The following is a 19003-nucleotide window of genomic DNA, read 5'->3' as shown; positions in this document are numbered from 1 at the left end:
CTTCGGCTGCTGCCTCGGGTCTCTTAGCAACCGTAGCCGGGGCAGGAGCCGCTGGGCGGAAGGTCGGTGGGGGCTGAGGGCAGGGTGTGGGGTAGTGGCCCGCTCGACCCCCGGGCTCCCCATGGGCGCTGACCCCCGGGGGGGCTCACCCACCGGGACTGAGGGTCTGCGGGCTTCCGTGCGGGGAGAGGGGCTCGCTGGGTGCAGGGCCGGGGTACCCTGGGGAGAGGGCTGGCTACGGGGCCAGGCAGCAATCCCCTGCCCTTCCCCGGGGGCACCAGGGGCAGATTCTGCTCCCCTTCCCGTTCAGCGCCGCAGGAGAGCGGGGTGGGGTGGCTCCGTGGGTCGGTCTCCCGTGGCAGATCCTGCAGCGCTCCCCACCAGCGCAGCGCTCCCTATTGTGAGACTGGATGAGTGAGAGCAAGCCTGGTTTTGTTACTATGTCATGCTGATTGGGTGGGGGGGTCCAATCCCACGTGTCTTGCACACACACAGATTCCTACCGCCTGCAAATGGAGCGCTAGGAGCTGCAGGATCGGGCCCCTTGTTTTGCTTCATTTCCAACGACACCCCGGTGTTAAAGAACGAAATGGTTTAAACTAAGAACCAGCTCTTTTCTGCACGGATACCGCTGTGGTATCTCACATGAATGAAGTATTGGCCAATTAAAATCCATTTTCAGGGAATAAGCCTCTCATTTCTCTCTGGTGGTTTGACACCTCAGCCAGGACAAGTCCTTCAGGTGTTTTGGATTGGACCCTAGCACAAGTGCTTGTATATATTTTTATTTTATGAGCTCATTAATGGCCTGACATAGTTTGATTAGGAAATTATAAGCTTATCTTGAGCACTTAATTTAAACATAAGAGCATAGTACTGTACAAGTGAGAAAGACGTTGAAGTTTAGTTGGGCCGGATCAGAGTAAAAGGGTCCCAGCCTTCATTCAAGTGAACAGTGCTTTATTGCCTTTGGCTTCAGTGGGCTATGGGTTGCAGGATTGAGCACTTTCTGCAGCCCTGCATCTCCCACAGTTCTGCTAGTCTGGGTGCTCCCCTCCATACTGCAGTTTCTGAAGGCAATGCAAAGCTGTGACACAGTGTTTGCTGGCCACTCCTCCTTCTCCCACTTACCCAGAGGCACAGACGTCAAGGGGCAGTTTGTTTTCTCGTAATCTTTTTTTGTCTTTATTATTTTTTTAACCATTTTCAGGCAATAGCGAGCTTTTTTCTTTGTTCCAAACCTTCTGCGTGGTTTAGGATTTGTGCAGCATCAAGGCCACAGCTGTGGGGAGCCCCTGCAGCAGTGCTTCCCTGCTGAGCTCCTCTGCCCCCTTTTAGGCATGGCACAGCAGCTGTGCAAGTACAGGCAAAGCACAAAAGGTGCTCAATATGTGAGGGAGCTTTCCCAGGCTTGGCAGAGGGTATATTATGTCCAGCTTGCTCCCAATCAGCCGACCCTAGCGCTGCTAGGACACAGGACTCTGAGTTGGACAGGCATGTTGGGGCCCCTACTCCCCCCAAATAGCCATGAGTCCACTGCAAAAGTCACAGAGCAGAACAGGGAGAGGCTCTAAGGAGGAGGAGGTCTTTATCCAGCTGGCGCAGAGGAGGAGGTAAGTCTTGGGGGTCACACAGGACCACACAGTTAAGACTAGGGTGACCAGATGTCCCGATTTTATAGGGACAGTCCCGATTTTTGGGTCTTTTTCTTATATAGGCTCCTATTACCCCCTACCCCCGTCCCGATTTTTCACACTTGCTGTCTGGTCACCCTAGTTAAGACCCTTGCAGGGCTACTGGTCCTCTTCCACAAGTCTTGAAATGGGTCTTAAGCGCCTTAGGAAGATAAGCAGGGCTTATAACCAGCCCCTTCCCTCCCAGTTAGAGCCAGGGAACTCTGATAATGAGACCCCATCCCCTGCTTGGGGGAGTGAGACACTGAAAGGAAGGACTCAGAGGGAGAAGTTTCTAGAGAGCTCCGGGCTGTGCACAAGGCAAGCTGCAAAAGATCGTGCCCTGATTACAGCCAAGCAGTAATCCTCTTAAAGTAGACCAAAAAGCCCAAAAGAACTAAAAAGGGAAAGAAAAGGTACAAAAAAATCCAGAAGGTACTGTCTTTTGACTTGGACTCCTCTACCAAGGAAGGAGAGATTTTCAGGCTTTGAATCTGAGTAGGACTTGTAAAAAATGGAACAACTTTTTTCCCCCCTGTGAAGTTTGAGGCCATGTGGAAAAAGGTTGTGGTCACAATCCAGATCCATCCTGAGCAGATTCCTGAGGATAAGCCTCAAAGCAAATACCTTTCCTCAAAATCTTAACCCAAGGCAGCAATTATCCTGTATTTCTCTTTTGAGGATGCGATCAGGGAGGAATAGGAAAAACCTGATGCAGATACCATATTAACAAGCTTACCTTAGGGTCTGCAAGCTGCAAGAATCAAAGAATGCTCTTACTTAAGTCTCAGAAGGAATCAAGGCACACTCCACAAGATCTATAGCAGCGATTCTCAACCCATGGGCTGCGTGCAGCCCAATTAGCAGATAGCTGTGGCCCAGCTCAGCTCTGGGCTAAAGGGCTGGCCCGCGTGGGGTGCTATATAGTAATAGTATTGCTTTCTGAGCAACCTCTGTGGGTGTGGGGGATTCTTCTTCTATCTCCTATGTATGAGTAATCTGTCAAATTTTAGAAAGGTAATATAACAGAAGATGCTGGTATGTAATTGCATGTTCAGCTAACAAGAATGTAATGTAAGTATAATAAAACACTGTCTTTTCTGTAAGGGAGAAGCACTGGAAATTTAATCTTGAAGCAAAGATGCAAGTGTTAATGCCTGAGCCTCAGATTTATGTAGAAAGAACTCTGGCCCTCATCAAACCAGATGTAATTGACAAAGAAGAAGAAATAGAAGATATAATTCTCAGATCAGGATTCATCATTGTTCAGGTAATATGCCATACATAAAACAAGGTTCTGCACACTGTTGGTTTTGATTTGAAGTTTGTTTATGGTCTGATAAGCAAGATGCAAACACTACCAATTTGGTTGACTTAATGTACCGTTTCTACACACATGCACAACATACATCATTTGAAAGCTTATGTCTACTTTAAGATGAGGTATGATGTGGCGCTGTCACCTGGTACCATTACCATAGAAATGGGGATAAACACTAACACTAACATCATCATGTTAAAAAGGCTACTATGAAATATTTGCATTCATTTCTGTTAGTCTAATGAATCTATGTATTATTTCAAGACATAAAATTGGATTTCTCTGTTACCTCAAAGCATCATGACTACAATCCAAAGGGTACAACAAAATCTAATACATTTGTACAGGTATGACTGAAATGTAACAGCACTGGGGACATTTCTAGTCAACATCATTATCATCCATCTTGTTCATCATTGTGATCTCTGTCGAGAGGGCGCAGATTATCACAGTCTTCGTTACATAAACAAGTACACCGTTCTGTGCTGGGAAGATTGTCCTGAGTACAGACGTCGGGATCGCTGCACAATCATTTTCTTTTACAGGCACAGATAAGATCTTGTATAAGCTCAGATGCCATTGGGCCCTTGAAGAAGCAGTTCATCATCCACCTATTTCCATCCATATTGCAATGGTGATCCAATATCTTGTTTACCTATGTGTGAAGACATCCAAATCTGTGTTTGCCAAGATGCTCTTTTGACATGTTCTTCAAACTGTCCTCACCTGGTGGGAGTTGGCCAGTTACTTGTCCTTTTTGATGGCTAGATTGAGGTACAAACAACTAATGTCTCTGGGGGTCTCCTTTCCTTTCTTGGTCTGGTCATACAGCACTGCTACCAACTTCCTTGCTGTCCATACTTTCTCCCAGTTTGACAAGATCTCTGAAGCAGTAAGATCCCTTTGTTTTGACAGTATTAAATACAGATTTTTTTCCCAATACCAAATAGGGATGACCGAGTCACATCCTGCTAATGTGTGTTCAGCAAGAAATATGTTGCAGAAATCAGGAGTGAGTGAGTCACAAATTGCACGCACAGGGTATGAAGCAGTGCTTGTCAGTGTGCTGGTAATGGTGCCTGTTTCAATCTACATGTTATCTTTGTGTTCCAGCAAGACCCAAAATATCTGTATCAGGTGACCTAATTACTATGGCTTCTTTGACACCAAGAGATCCAAAAGCCATGTTGGCACATACATCATGCAGAAGCATCCTTGTATCCACTTTCTCTTCAGTACTGTACAAATCTTGAGCTTCTTCACCACGTCTACTAGTGATGGACTTTGCTACTTCGCCACTGGAAAAGGCTCCAGCGAGGAGTGTTTGTGTTGGAGGTGCTCCTACCCTCTCAGTGCATTTTGAACAATATGTTCACAGAGGAGTTTTACAAGTGACTGCTTGTATGCCACATTTTGAAACTTTTTCCATGGAAGCACAGAGCATCCACCAATCACCTGGTATTTCTTGCATCCAGTCTTAGATCCTGTCCTGGCTCTCTCTTTATGAAGTTTTCACAGAGTTACAGTTGTCATATCTGTCAAAGACTTCAGTTACAGAATCAGCTTTGTCAAATCCTTTTAGGACTTGCCTCAGGTATTCAGCAGCCAATTCACTGAATGTGTGGAATTTGTCTCCAGCCATAATTTGTATGAAAACCATGTCATCTCTGATGTACACTGATTTCTTTGTTGCATGCTCTTAGCTCATGGATTTCTTCAGCTTGAGTTTCCAGATGATGCCCTAATTAAGCTTTGTCTGCTCAGAGTTCCATGAGCATACAAGAAGGACATAGACTTAGGTCCTACTGGGTGACTAAGCCTAGGTCTACACTACTGGGGGGGGTCGACCTAAGATACGCAACTTCAGCTACGTGAATAGCGTAGCTGAAGTTGCGTATTTTAGGTCGACTTACCTGGCTGTGAGGATGGCGGCGAGTGGACCGCTGCCGCGCCGCCGTCGACTCCACTTCCGCCTCTTGCCGCGGTGGATTTCCGGAGTCGACGGCAGAGCGATCAGGGATCGATTTTATCGCGTCTTCACTAGACGCGATAAGTCGATCCCCAATAGATCGATTGCTACCCGCCGATCCGGATGTGCCCTAAGAACGCTTGCCATTGAAACATCATCTCTGCATCTTGCTAAGGACAGGGCTGTGCAGAAAACAATTTCTGGACTGATAGCTGCTGTGATTCTCTCTCCCTTGTTAGAGTTATATTTGGTCTAGGCCATTTCAGCATCACCGCCGCCTTCTGCTCCCGCCGGTGGGTGCTCGACCGCCGTCACCGGCCCCGCTCTGACTCCATCCCTGCCCAACCCCCTCCCGCCTCTGCCCCGCCCCCATTCCAACCCCTTCCCCAAAGTCCCCGCTCCAACTCTGCCCCCTCCCTGCCCCTATTCTGACTCCTTCCCCAAATCCCCGCCCCGGCCCTGCCTCTTCCTCACCTCCTCCCCTGAGCGCTCCACGTTCCTGCTCCTCCCCCTCCTTCCAAGCACGCTGCCAAACAGCTGTTTGGCGGCGGCAAGGCAGGAAGCACTGGGAGTTAAGCGGAAGAGCGGGGATGCAGTGCGCTCGGGAGGAGGTGGAGGAGGAGCTGGGGCGCGGGGGGAGGGAGCCTGGCTGCCAGTGGTTGCAGAGCACCCACTAATTTTTCCCCGTGGGTGCTCCAGCCCCAGAGCACCTATGGAGTCGGCACCTATGCATTTCAGCTAATGTTTTGACGCCAGGTTTCTTGACTAGGCTGAAGAGGCTATGTGTCTCATCAGAATCAAGTACACCTCTCACAAATCTCTCAATTTGTTCTTCACCAACAGCTGCTATTTTCAGTAGAGAATCTTGTACATCTGTTACATGCTGTGACGTTGTGCAGTCTATATGGTTTTATAAAAACTTGATAAGTCAATATAATGTAACTGGGATAGTTTTAGAGAAAATATGGTAATAAGTGAATATAACATAACTGGGATATGCTTCATGCAAAAGGTCTCTTGTAAGGTATCATTACAAAGCTTATAATCTACTGAGTATGATCATCTGATTTGTATAAATGTACCACTCTTGTATCTAAAACTAGAAATATAAAATGTAACTCTGAGGGCCTATTGTAATTATGTAAAGTGTGGGCCATTAATGATGGTTTGGAATCTTGATGACTCCCATTAACCAGGACCATTGTCTGCAGATGGTTGTGTTTACCTGTTAGTCTTCCTGTATATGTGTGTGCTGGCAAGTGGGCAATGAAGTCTTGCAGTGACATGTGATCATGTCACCTGAACTGGAATCCATCTTTAACCTGGTGCTTTTCCAGTGAGGGGGGGTGGAAACCCAGAGGGACAAAGGGTTCCCGCCTTATGCAAAAGATATATAAAGGGGTGGAACAGAACAAAGGAGAGAGAGGAGCCATCATGAAGAATCCCCTAGCTACCACCTGAGCTGGAACAAGAGCTGTACCAGGGGAAAGAATTGTGCCCAGGCCTGGAAGGTGTCCAGTCTGAGAAAAACTTACTGAAGCATCTCTGAGGGTGAGATTATCTGTATTTAGCTTGATTAGACATAGATTTGCGCATTTTATGGTGACTTACTTTGTTCTGTCTGTTACTACTTGGAACCACTTAAATCCTATTTTTTGTATTTAATAAAATCACTTTTTATTTAGTAATTTACTCAGAGTATGTATTAATACCTGGGGGAGCAAACAACTGTGCATATCTCTCTATCAGTGTTATAGAGGGCGAACAATTTATGAGTTTGCCCTACATAAGCTTTATGCAGGGTAAAACGGATTTATTTGGGTTTAGACCCCATTGGGAGTTGGGCATCTGAGTGCTAAAGACAAGCACACTCCTGTGAGCTGTTTTCAGGTAAACTTGCAGCTCTGGGACAAGTGATTCAGACCCTGGGTCTGTGTTGGAGCCAGACGGGAGTGTCTGGCTCAGCAAGACAGGGTGCTGGAGTCCTGAGCTGGCAGGGAAAACAGGAGCAGGGGTAGTCTTTGCACATCAGGTGGCAGCTCCCAAGGGGGTTTCTGTGATCCAACCCGTCACACATGCAATCTAGTAGATATATTGATAAGCATCTCTCAATGTGATTCAGGGTCAAATGAGTTTTTGTCATATTGTTGATGACATGGTTGGTGAGATCTCTCACATGTTCCTCGTCACTCTACAGTACAGAAGCAAGGACTTGTTTGTGGATTTTGTCTTCACTACTTCTTGTTAGGCGACTTCTTTCTCTCTTAGCTTTTGCATATTCATAATAAGAAGTTGTGTATTGTCATCTCTAACACCAGGGGTGAAAGTAAGGTGGTACCAGTAAAAGGTAGCCGCCAGTACTGGCCCGTACCGCTGACTTTAAAGTGCTGCCGCGGCCTTTTGCGCCCCCCCCCCCCCCCCATCGGCGGCCCTGATGGCGCAAAAGGGGCAGTGATGACCCAGCAGGGCTGCTGATGGGGGGCGGAAAAGGGGCAGTGACATTAAAATGGCTGCTGATTGCGGGGGCGATGGCAAAAGAAATAGCTGTCCTTGGGCCGCAATTTAAAAGGGCATGGGGCTCCGGCTGCCGCTACCGCCCCGGGCCCCTTAAATAGCTGCTGGAGCCCCAGGCAGCGTGGGCCAGGGAGTGCAGATGGACTGGCTGAGTGATGCTGACCCCCCCAGTCCCGCCCCTTCTGCCCGAGGTCCTGCCCCTTCCGGGGGGGCCAGAGCAGCCCCGTACCGGTAAGAGCTCCATTTTACTTTCACCCCTGTTTAACACTAATACTAACCTGTGTATAAGTGTCACTGAATTCAAAAGCTAGTTTCTAGAATATTTCAAAGGCTAGTACTGCATGTATAGGCAATTATAAATTAAAACCTTCTATGAGGCAGACTAGATGCTACATTATATGTACAAAAGCTTACAAATGAAGAAGCATTCCTTTAGGAATTCTCACATATTTATATCTACCCACTATGCAGTACAAATTATGGGCACACAATCTACTGTTACTGGTGAACAACCTTCAGTGTTAGACTGATCTGGTCAGCCAATTTCAACTGAAAAAATAGAAAACTATTATAATCACTTGCTACACTTTGACAATTAAGAATATGCAATGTGAAAACATTTCATGTTAGTATATTGCAAAATGTTGATATTCCCTGTCTTTGCCAAATGCTAAACAGCTGTAACTGATAAACACCACATTAAGGTGTTGAAATTAATTTAAACAGTAAAAACTGTAGTCAGAGTCATGTTGTAGTATTTCTAGAACTGTGCAAAAAATGATACTTGCTCATTTTGGGTACTATAGTTTCAGGCTTATGACACCACTTGACAGCTCAACATCATGCTTCATCTAAACATACATAAAATAAGCTTTCAAATGAGGGTACATTAAACTCCAAAAACATGGCCCTTTTTGGAGAATTGCCTCACGCCTAAGAAAAGTGATTTAAAAAATAGCATCTTGCTGTTCCATATTTATTGTCTCAGTGGGTTCTACAGGCAATAGCATCCCGAGGTTCCATATTTTTTATACCTGGGAGTTCCATATAAAATGGCTTAGTTTACAAGTGGGGATGTTGGAACAATTTTGATGGTGATCATGGAAACTATAGAAACCAGAGGGATAAATACCAGGGAGGGAGAGGAATTATTTCAGCTCAGTACTAATGTGGACATGAGAACAAATGGATATAAACTGGCCGTCGGGAAGTTTAGGCTTGAAATTAGACGACGGTTTCTAACCGTCAGAGGGGTGAAGTTCTGGAACAGCCTTCCGAGGGAAACAGTGGGGGCGAAAGACCTCTCTGGCTTTAAGATTAAGCTTGATAAGTTTATGGAGGGGATGGTTTGATGGGATAACGTGATTTTAGTCAATAGGTCAATAACATGCCATCGCTGGTAATTAGTATCAATGGTTGTGACGGGTTGGATCACAGAAACCCCCTTGAGAGCTGCCACCCGATGTGCAAAGACTACCCCTGCTTCTGTTTTCCCTGCCAGCTCAGGACTCCAGCACCCTGTCTTGCTGAGCCAGGGTCTGAATCACTTGTCCCAAAGCTGCAAGTTTACCTGAAAACAGCTTACAGTAGTGTGCTTGTCTTTAGCACTCAGATGCTCAACTCCCAATTGGGTCTAAACCCAAATAAATCCGTTTTACCCTGCATAAAGCTTATGCAGGGCAAACTCATAAATTGTTCGCCCTCTATAACACTGATAGAGAGATATGCACAGTTGTTTGCTCCCCCAGGTATTAATACATACTCTGAGTAAATTACTAAATAAAAAGTGATTTTATTAAATACAGACAGTAGGATTTAAGTGGTTCAAAGTAGTAACAGACAGAACAAAGTAAGGCACAAGCAAAATAAAATAAAATGCGCAAATCTATACCTAATCAAACTGAATACAGATAATCTCACCCTCAGAGGTGCTTCAGTAAGCTTTTTCTCAGACTGGACACCTTCCAGGCCTGGGCACAATTCTTTCCCCTGGTACAGCTCTTGTTCCAGCTCAGGTGGTAGCTAGGGGATTCTTCATGATGGCTCCTCTCTCTCCTTTGTTCTGTTCCACCCCTTTATATATCTTTTGCATAAGGCGGGAACCCTTTGTCCCTCTGGGTTTCCACCCCCCCTCACTGGAAAAGCACCAGGTTAAAGATGGATTCCAGTTCAGGTGACATGATCACATGTCACTGCAAGACTTCCTTACTCACTTGCCAGCACACACATATACAGGGAGACTCACAGGTAAACAGCCATCTGCAGACAATGGGAGTCATCAAGATTCCAAACCATCATTAATGGCCCACACTTTACATAATTACAATAGGCCCTCAGAGTTATATTTTATATTTCTAGTTTTAGATACAAGAGTGGTACATTTATACAAATTGGATGATCACACTCAGTAGATTATAAGCTTTGTAATGATACCTTACAAGAGACCTTTTGCATGAAGCATATCCCAGTACGTTATATTCACTTTTTACCATATTTTTCTAAAACTATCCCAGTTACATTATATTCACTTATTATCATGTTTTTATAAAACCATATAGACTGCACAACGTCACAATGGTCAATGCAGGTCTGGCTGGAGAATCTTGCCCACATGCTCGGGGTTCTGCTGATTGCCATATTTGGGGTCGGGAAGGAATTTTTCTCCAGGGTAGAATGGCAGAGGCCCTGGAGGTTTTTCGCTTTCCTCTGCAGCATGGGGCAGGGGTCGCTTGCTGGAGGATTCTCTGCGACTTGAAGTCTTTAAATCATGATTTGGGGACTTCAACAGCTGAGTCAAGGGAGAGAATTATTCCAGGAGTGGGTGGGTCAGCTTTTGTGGCCTGCATCATGCGGGAGGTCAGACTAGATGAGCATAATGGTCCCTTCTGACCTTAAAGTCTATGAGTCATGTATGTGGTGTTTGTTATTACTACTTCAAGCCCAGGGGTGCGGCAGTACCCCCCCAGTACTCATAGTTCCAGCACCACTGTTTACAAGTCAGAACAAGACTCTTCTAACTGCCAGCACTGTAAATAAAACATAGTCTCTGAAAATCAATTAGTACTCTATATATCAGCAACCACCATCAGCAGAAGGAAAGATTCTGTTAGTACAAATGAGCTGGTAATTATGCTCAGGGCCGCCGAGAGTGGGTTCGGGCCCCGGTGAAATAATTTTTTCGGGCTTCCCAGCAAGGGCGGACTGGCTAAACAGGGCCGACGAGGGTGGGGGGGAAGCTAGGGAAGCTGGGCCCCCTTCCGGACCGCCGGGCCCCGATAATTTGTACCGGCTTTCCCCCCTCCAGGGCCGGCACCAGCCCAGCAAGCAGGTGCTTGGGGTGACCAAGGGGAAGGGGCGGCACGTCGGGCTGTTCGGTGGCAATTCGGCGGTGGGTCCCTCTCGGAGGGAAGCACCTGCCCCAAATTCCTGCCGAAGAAGAAAGCAGCGTGGTGGAGCTGCCGCCGGAGTGCCGCCGATCGCAATTGCGATCAAGGCTTTTTTTTTTTTCCTGCCGCTTGGGGCGGCAAAAACCCTGGAGCCAGTCCTGCCCCCCTCTCATCGGCCCTGATTATGCTGCTGCTGCAAGAGGTGGAACAGAATGCAGCTTCCATAGAAACATTGACTCTGCATTGCTGGCTGCAGGGAAAACATCGGGTTTGCCAATAAACTCTGTACCCGTGACTTTGACAACATATAGGGAGCAGATACGTGCAGTGTCAAGCAACAATTTAAACTGAATCACTTTTCTAAGAATACAGCAGAACCTCACCAAGTCTTTTCTGTTGTGTGCATTTGCTAAGTTCATTGCAATTCATTGATTTGCAATGGGTTTCCCAGTCACTGCAGTTTTTAAACTCTCTCATTATAGAACAGAAGTGAATTAACCCTGTCATTTCAAGATGGAAGCAGAGGCACCACCTTCCCTTGCAGCCTCAGGAGCAGCTCTGATGTGAACCAGGAGCATTCTGAGCAGCGTTTATCTCTTTACTGCCACAACTGCCAAACACCTGGCCACCTGCTGCATTGCAGGGGAGAGAGGAGAGAGTAGCTCTTGTTCCTCCATTGCCTGCTTCCCTGTCAGGCTATTGGAGGCTCAGTGGGAGCTGGATAGAAGATCAACTGGCGGTGACTGAGCCTAGGGAAATGTCTAGCAAAGGATGTTCCAGGAGCTGTGGGGAGGGAGTTAAAGGAGTTGGCAGTGTCACTTCTATGCCAGCAGGAACTCCCAGTAGCAGACTGATAGGGTGCATTTGCTCCTTTTTCACTGCAGAAGAAGGAAAGTGGAGCAAAGATGTACCCCAAAGTGTGGATTGTGGTCTCTGGACCTCTGAATCAATATGTGCAGCTCTCGGGCTGTAAAGGTTGGGTATCACTGGCTTAAAGTAATTACTGTTCATTGGATATTAGGAACTGGCCACTAGATGTCACCATTATACAGCTGTATTGAATTATTTTGTCTTTTAGAGGTGGCAGTTCAGAAACCTAAGTGGAGCAAGTTGAGCTGCTCAGAAACAGCCTGATAGACAAGTAAACACTTTTATTCTGCTCAGTTGAAATTGTTCCTTCTCAGCCTATTAAATTCCAGCTACTAAAATAGTAGGTGTCAAGTATAGTATATCTGTGCTATGGAATTATATATGAACCTTTAATGGAGTGAGGACTAGAAAACTTTACTCCCCCCCCCCCAAAAATTATAATTTTCTGTATCACTTTTAGTACATCAGCAAAGTCCCCCCCCCCCACTCTCCAAACATATTTTATTTGCTTTACGTGTAATGCATCAAATTTCATAAAGATAAAATCTGAGACCTGGTAACGTACAGTGCTGACAGCTTTCTGTGAGGTGCCCAGTGACCTCAACATTAAAGTCAATAGTAACTGAAGGTGCTACGTATGTCAGAGGGTTGGACTCAAAGAGCACAAATTTCCCTTTAATTTCTTTTGCTTGCTTTCTTTAGTGAATGTTGTATGCTTCCTCATTCCCCACTAATAATCTGCCACTGATCATCTGACCCACTGATATATATATTATATACTTTGAATGAAAAATAGAACAGTTCTATAGGTAGTGGTCTAGGATGAAGAGAAGATTGCATAAAAGTGCAAAATAGTACTGGTGAGCTGAATAATTAAACCACAGACCACTGATAATACATTCAGTTTCTTGTATATAGTCTAATTAGAATAATGCATTAGATCAAACATCAATTTTAAAAATGCCATAGTATGTTTATGGTTAGAAAATTGACTAAAATGACATCTTCTTACTCAGATGACTTGCTCTTGTGTATATTCTGATTTGTGTCTGCTTAATTTACTGACAAAAAGTACGTTTTTACTATTCTTTACTCCTGTAAGCACTGCAGAACCAATACGGCTCTGGGAGAGTGAGCTGGATTATTTGCCCAGTTGTACATCAACAGAAATTGACATTTCCATTTGCGGAATATTTGTTACTACTTGAGACAGAAATATAAACTGGTCTTTCAGAGCCCAGTTGAGCTTGCAGGGGTGGCGGTCAGAAAAAAATGTTTTACTTGTACGTTGCTGAGATTTTGTGTAGAAGCTACTAAGACACAAACATGAGATCCCACAATACCATTTTGCCACATTTCAGCATGTTTTAAAGAAGACATAATGGCTGCTGATGAATAACTTAATTTAGGAAATTGGAGAGTTGTAATTCATTTCAAGTGCTGGAAAATATAAATTCTGCAATATAGCATTTTTACATAAATCTTGGTGTTGTTCATCCATGAATAATATAATATATGCTTAAAATAGAAGCTTACTTTTTCCTTTTCTTTGTTTTCTAGAAACGAAAGCTCCAACTAAGCCCAGAGCAATGCAGCAACTTTTATGCAGATCAATATGGCAAAATGTTTTTTCCTAATTTAACAGCATATATGAGTTCTGGGCCTTTAGTTGCTATGGTTCTTGCCAGACATAATGCTATCGCTTACTGGAAAGAGTTGATTGGACCATCAAATAGCATAAGAGCTAAGGAAACACACCCTGACAGGTAACTTACTGAAGAATAGATTTAGGGTCAAATCCTGGCCTCATTGAAGTCAAGGGGAGCTTTGCCATTCACTTCACTAGGGTGAGGATTTCACCCTTACGGTACAAAATTAATAAAGGTTTGGGCCAACCTTTTTCATTTTGAAATTATGGCACAAAAAAGAAGCAAAAGATTTTGTTAACTGGAAAGATTTTGTTAATTGGACCTCACTTATTGTATTTATTGCAATCTGAATGAAAATGTAAATACTGGAAGGGATTTGAGATAGCCATCCAAACACTTCTCTCTGTTGCTTTTAGTTTAAGAGCAATCTATGGGACAGATGATCTGAGGAATGCAGTTCATGGCAGTATCCGATTTTCCTCAGCAGAAAGAGAAATTCGATTCATGTTTCCTGAAGGTACAGAGTTATCATTTATTTGTCTGTAAACTGCAAGTCGTCTTTAGGCGTGTATGGCTCCTGCCCTACTCCTACCTGTCTGTAGCCAAACATTCAATATAGAACCTAGGCTCATAAAGGGGGTTTGAAAAATGTTTTAGAACAGTTTGGTCCCGTTTTCATTGACTAACTAAACCAGGGGTTGGCAACGTTTGGCACGCGGCTCGCCAGGGTAAGCACCCTAGCGGGCCGGGCCAGTTTATTTACCTGCTGACACGGCAGGTTCGGCCGATCGCGGCCCCCACTGGCCCCCGTTCGCCATCCCGGGCCAATGGGGGCGGCAGGAAGCCACAGCCAGCACATCCCTCGCCCGTGCCACTTCCTGCCACCCCCATTGGCCCGGGACGGCGAACCGCGGCGAGTGGGGGCCGCGATCGGCTGAACCTGCCGCGTCAGCAGGTAAATAAACTGGCCCGGCCCGCTAGGGTGCTTACCCTGGCGAGCCGAGTGCCAAACGTTGCCGACCCCTGAACTTAACTATGACTGAAGTGCTATGCCACGTGGAGCAGAAAATAGCAAAATCTATTTGACGAGCCACCCAAATCACAGTGGCTGGGAATTAATTTCCCTTCTGCCTCACAGATACTGCAAATGCCCCTCTATGGCATTGGAATTGGGGCAGGCAAATTCAGGGAATGGGAGGAACCATGGAGCTGCTTCATTTCAGCATGTTTCACTGGGAGCAGAGTGGCTTTCCAAGTGAATATCTGCCCCGGAGTTACTGTTGATCTGATATGGTTGAATTCCCTCTTCTGAGACTGGGGTATGGGGATTCATGCTCATCTACTGGTGGAGGGTCACATGGCAGTACAATTCAGGAGCCAAGTTCCAACTGGCGTGGACAAAGGCACCTGTGAGCTTTGAGGGACAGAGCCCTTTGCTTGTTCCATAGGTTGAGGGGAAAGATGACACAATCCTCAAAGAAGTGATTCTAAGGAAAATCTATGATTAGATATTCATGGAGTTTAATATCCACTACACCAGAAGACCAAATAGGGGTAGCATGTGGTCCTGAGTTTAAAACCATTTTAGCTGAAACAATGTTTAAACAGAATTCAAACCACTTGAAATCCTGTCTCAAAGCCTGTTGCAGGTCTTTCTTTAGTATGAATGTTAGTCTCTCTTTTCCCTTGGAGATCATGCATTTTCCTTCTTCAGAATCCCATGTAAACCATTCTACCTCCACAATAAAAATGCAATATCTGATGTAGGTCCTTCAGGGTGACAAGAACCAGCTCCACAGCAGTTATGGGGCACTGAAGAAGTAGCCCCCAATGGATTCTCCTTTGCCCAATAAATATCCAGTGAAGTGGGTGGGTCCTCAATTAGTCTTATTTCTTCCTCTCCCCCAATCAACTAAAGGGTGCTTTTTTCCCCCCCGGGACCAACCACCGCCAGTGTACCATCACCCAAGATACAATATCCAGGAGCTCCATCCCTCTTAGAATTGCTTTGGGGGCAGTAGTTCTGTGTCATGGTGTATGTCTTGCAGAGAAGCCATACAAAGGGTATTATCAATTACAAGGAAAATATAACCACGGTTATAAACATTTGAAAGAAAGTAATTTTTTAACATTATAAGCAACTTGCTTTGCAATAATTCAACTCACATGGCTATTCTTTCCAGTGATTATTGAGCCAATTCCAGTTGGACAAGCTGCTAAGGATTACCTGAACCTCTATGTCAATCCTACACTTCTAGCTGGGCTCACCGAGCTTTGTAAGCAGAAACCAGCAGATCCATTGGTATGTACTCTGTCATACAAAATTCTTACCTTGCTTTATGGTGAGGTTCATGGTTCCTTATAATATTTCGAGGAAAGCTGCTTTGCCTCTTTTTTTGGTAGAAATCAAGGGCCAGCTAAGGTACACGGATGTCAAATATCTGCCTCTCTACCTAGTTTAGCTGGGAGAAACCAGGTACCAGTGGGCATGAGTGAGATTAAATGCTTTGTGACAGTTTGCTAATACAGAGAATATGCAGTGAAGCTTTGGCAGCTTTTTAGAAATAAATAAATAAATATATGCAAGCTCCCTCAAAAGAGATTTCTGTATTTTAACTTCTGCTATATGTGTTACAATTAGTAATATCCAATTTACTGCTTATTTTAGGTAGGGACTCTCTTGGTCATGTGATCACGTTCACCCTCGTTAACATAAACTTTGACCCCTGAGGAGTTCTCCAATGAAACCATCTACAGGTGTCCAACAGTTTTCTTATGACCCCTTTCCAGTCATCTATACTGCTGCAATGAATTCAGTATAAAGGCCCCAAGTCACTGACTAAACCTCTTGACCTTCTGTCATCATTAGTCCCCTTAAATAAGCATCTTATCCAAAGCCCATTGAAGTGAATAGAAAGACTCCCATGTGACTGCATGAATTTTGGTCCAGGACATAAAATCTTTAATTTTCTCCCAAGTTGAAAAATTTAGGAGTCTTCCTTGCCCCTTAACTATGCTAACTTTTTACTCCTACATCATCTTGTTTGTACATCTGCCATCACTGTTCTCTTTGCCTTGACTCTCCCTCTGCTGAAATACTTATTCTTGTTGTTTTAATCATGTCTCTAAAATACAGTAACCTATAACCTCTGCCTCCCAACTGCACCGCTTTCTGTCACTGTGTATGAATTCAACTGTTTTGTGTTTAGTGTTCAGATCTGCTCAGTGCCTTAGTCCCTTTGCTTCTTCAGTTTCGATTTTCCCTGTAACCTGCTAGGATTATTTTATTTAGTCTACCTGTCTGTAACCCTTGACAAAGCATTGTGTTCATATCTGATACTAATCCTTGCTTCCATTTCCCTTCTACTACTCTATCAATTCTCCTCTCCCTTCACAGTACTGTAAGCAGTTTACTAGTACTTAACACTTGACATCCACTAATTAGTGTTCAACAGCCCTATGAAGTATGCAAGTATGTGTGATAAACTCCATTTTACAAATGGAGAAATCAAGGCAGAGAGGTTAAGTAGTTTGCCTAAGGCCAGAGTGAGTCATTAGCAAATGGAATTAGAACTCAGGCATTCCTGCCTCTCACATTTGTGCTTAGATACCATTACAGTTTGCTAGAAAATTTACATGATGTGCTGCGTTTTCAAAAAGTACCAGAACATCACATTTGTTGACTTCTCTAGGGCTCCATTTCCTGCCTGTAAGGGTTACTGTAAGATACTCAAACATGATTGCAGTGTAGAAAGTTGTGACACTGACTTTGTATGAAGGGCTCAACGTGTTGAAGTAGCTGGCAGTGTTGATAGAACTGACATAATTAATAATACTTTTCTGTAAGCATTTGAGTGCATATTCTATTCAAAATAGAATCCTCATACTTATTGTTTGTACTGAGGTAGGGCTAAAATGCCCCTGTACAAACACTTATATAGAGAGATTCCCTGACATGAAAAGTCTAAAATTCATTTTAAGCAGCTCAAGACTGAAGAGCAATATGTAGTATGAACAGATTAAAAAGGCAAACTTGGTAACTAGAGTTTATGGCTTACTATAAACTGGGATGTACAGTTCTGCATACTTTAATAGTGTCTCAAACAAAGGGTGTGTTTAGTAGTGTCTGTATCAAAATAGTGCCCTTAATAAAAAGGGTCTGTTTTTATGGGAATGAAATGGTTTTTAATGTTTTCTTTATATAGTTATAGAAGTGACATTGAAGATCTTTTCATCCTGTAGATTTGGTTTGCTGATTGGTTGATAGAACATAATCCCAATAAACCTAGGCTACAGCAGCGGATAACTGTGGAAGAACCTTAAGGATGAAAGTCCAATGGAGATTTTGTCAAACACTATCAAATAAGATGCTTATTAGTATCATTTTAAGTGTATCCTTTGAATTTGTAATGAATATTACATGAAATAAATGTTAGTGTTATAACCAACTATAAATTGACTAGTAATCATTGGATAAATTGAACTAGTAATTATTTGTTTTAGGATCTGTTCCCGTTAAATTAATAAGTATAGAATCACATGCTGCAACTTATTGTGCTGGGTGATAAATGACATCATACTTTTAGTGACATTTTCCCTCTCTGCCTTGGTTTAACCTACTCATAGAGAACCAAGTTCTTATTTATACCACCGTACATCCAAAGTAATTCAATTGTTTCTAATGAGTGACTCAAGTGGCTGTTTCCAAAAGACACTTTTGACCTGTACTTTGTGAAATCAGGCCTTGCTTACAGCATCTGCTTATACCTCAACATAATGTTAAGTGACTAGATACACTCCAAGAACCATGTGTTCATGCCTGCAATTTTAGCACGGTGGTTCGATCAGCAATGACAAGTGGCAAAATTACTTTGAAATAATATGATTCATTTGTGTCTGAGTTTCTAGCCAAGATACTCTTTGGAGGAAAGAAGTTCAAGGCAGATTTCAGTAACTGGCAGCTAATGGCAGAGCAGTTACGAATCAAAATCCCAAGATTTCTAATTAAAAGCCACAGGTAGGTGTATTTCTGATAGAGATCCATAGTTTACTCCATCTCCAATTTTTGTTTCAGCATGTTCTAGTAGGAAGAAGTGTTAAAATTTAATCTTACCCTTAGTGAGAAAGTTCTTGAATTGCTTTACCTTAGTTATGTTAAAGGTATACCTTGAGTACTGATTTTTCCATATTATCTCTATTTTTACAGGAAAATTTAAATTTATTCTACAGATAGGGAGTTTTACCAAGAATGGGATATGAACCACACTGTTGAAAATGTGACAGGATGATTCGCCTCTTCTACTGCCTTTTCTCAAGGAAGGAAGCTGATTTAGAATACACTGCTCTACAGCCAAAATGCTTATGAAATAAATGTAGTCAAACTTTACTAATTCTGGGTCACTGAGAACGAAAATGATGCTTAAAATTGTTGATTGGCTCTAGTTTTCAAGATATGCTATTGGGTCAGTATATACGACCCTTGACTTGGGAATGGCGGAGGATAAGTGAGTTATAAAGGGAAGGGATCTCAATTTAAACCAGAAATGACTAAAATACATCTTTGACTGGATCTATGAATAAATCTATGACTGGGTTTGGACAGTACTTGCTTTTTAGGCAAA

At 43.8% G+C, this 19003-nt stretch overlaps 1 protein-coding gene across 1 annotated transcript; it reads left to right on the top strand.

Moving 5' to 3' along the window:
- The first annotated feature begins 1527 nt into the window (after nucleotides 1-1527).
- On the top strand, nucleotides 1528-17705 carry NME5 (NME/NM23 family member 5). Its single transcript, XM_065410136.1, has 6 exons — nucleotides 1528-1613; nucleotides 2781-2943; nucleotides 13294-13499; nucleotides 13799-13899; nucleotides 15566-15684; nucleotides 17625-17705. Exons 1-6 carry the CDS (start codon nucleotides 1528-1530, stop codon nucleotides 17703-17705), a joined length of 756 nt encoding a protein of 251 aa, XP_065266208.1.
- The last annotated feature ends 1298 nt before the right edge of the window (nucleotides 17706-19003 follow it).

The sequence above is a fragment of the Emys orbicularis genome, chromosome 8, assembly GCF_028017835.1.
Source record: "Emys orbicularis isolate rEmyOrb1 chromosome 8, rEmyOrb1.hap1, whole genome shotgun sequence".
Classification (NCBI taxonomy): domain Eukaryota; kingdom Metazoa; phylum Chordata; order Testudines; family Emydidae; genus Emys; species Emys orbicularis.
Note: the sequence above shows the minus strand (reverse complement) of the source record. Positions and strands in the feature narration are given on the sequence as shown.

Coding starts and splice junctions, on each gene's coding strand:
- NME5 (XM_065410136.1), top strand. CDS start 1,528: ATGAGTCCACTGCAAAAGTCACAGAGCAGAACAGGGAGAGGCTCTAAG. Junction 13,500..13,798: donor AAGGAAACACACCCTGACAG/GTAACTTACTGA, acceptor TGTTGCTTTTAG/TTTAAGAGCAATCTATGGGA. Junction 13,900..15,565: donor TCGATTCATGTTTCCTGAAG/GTACAGAGTTAT, acceptor TATTCTTTCCAG/TGATTATTGAGCCAATTCCA.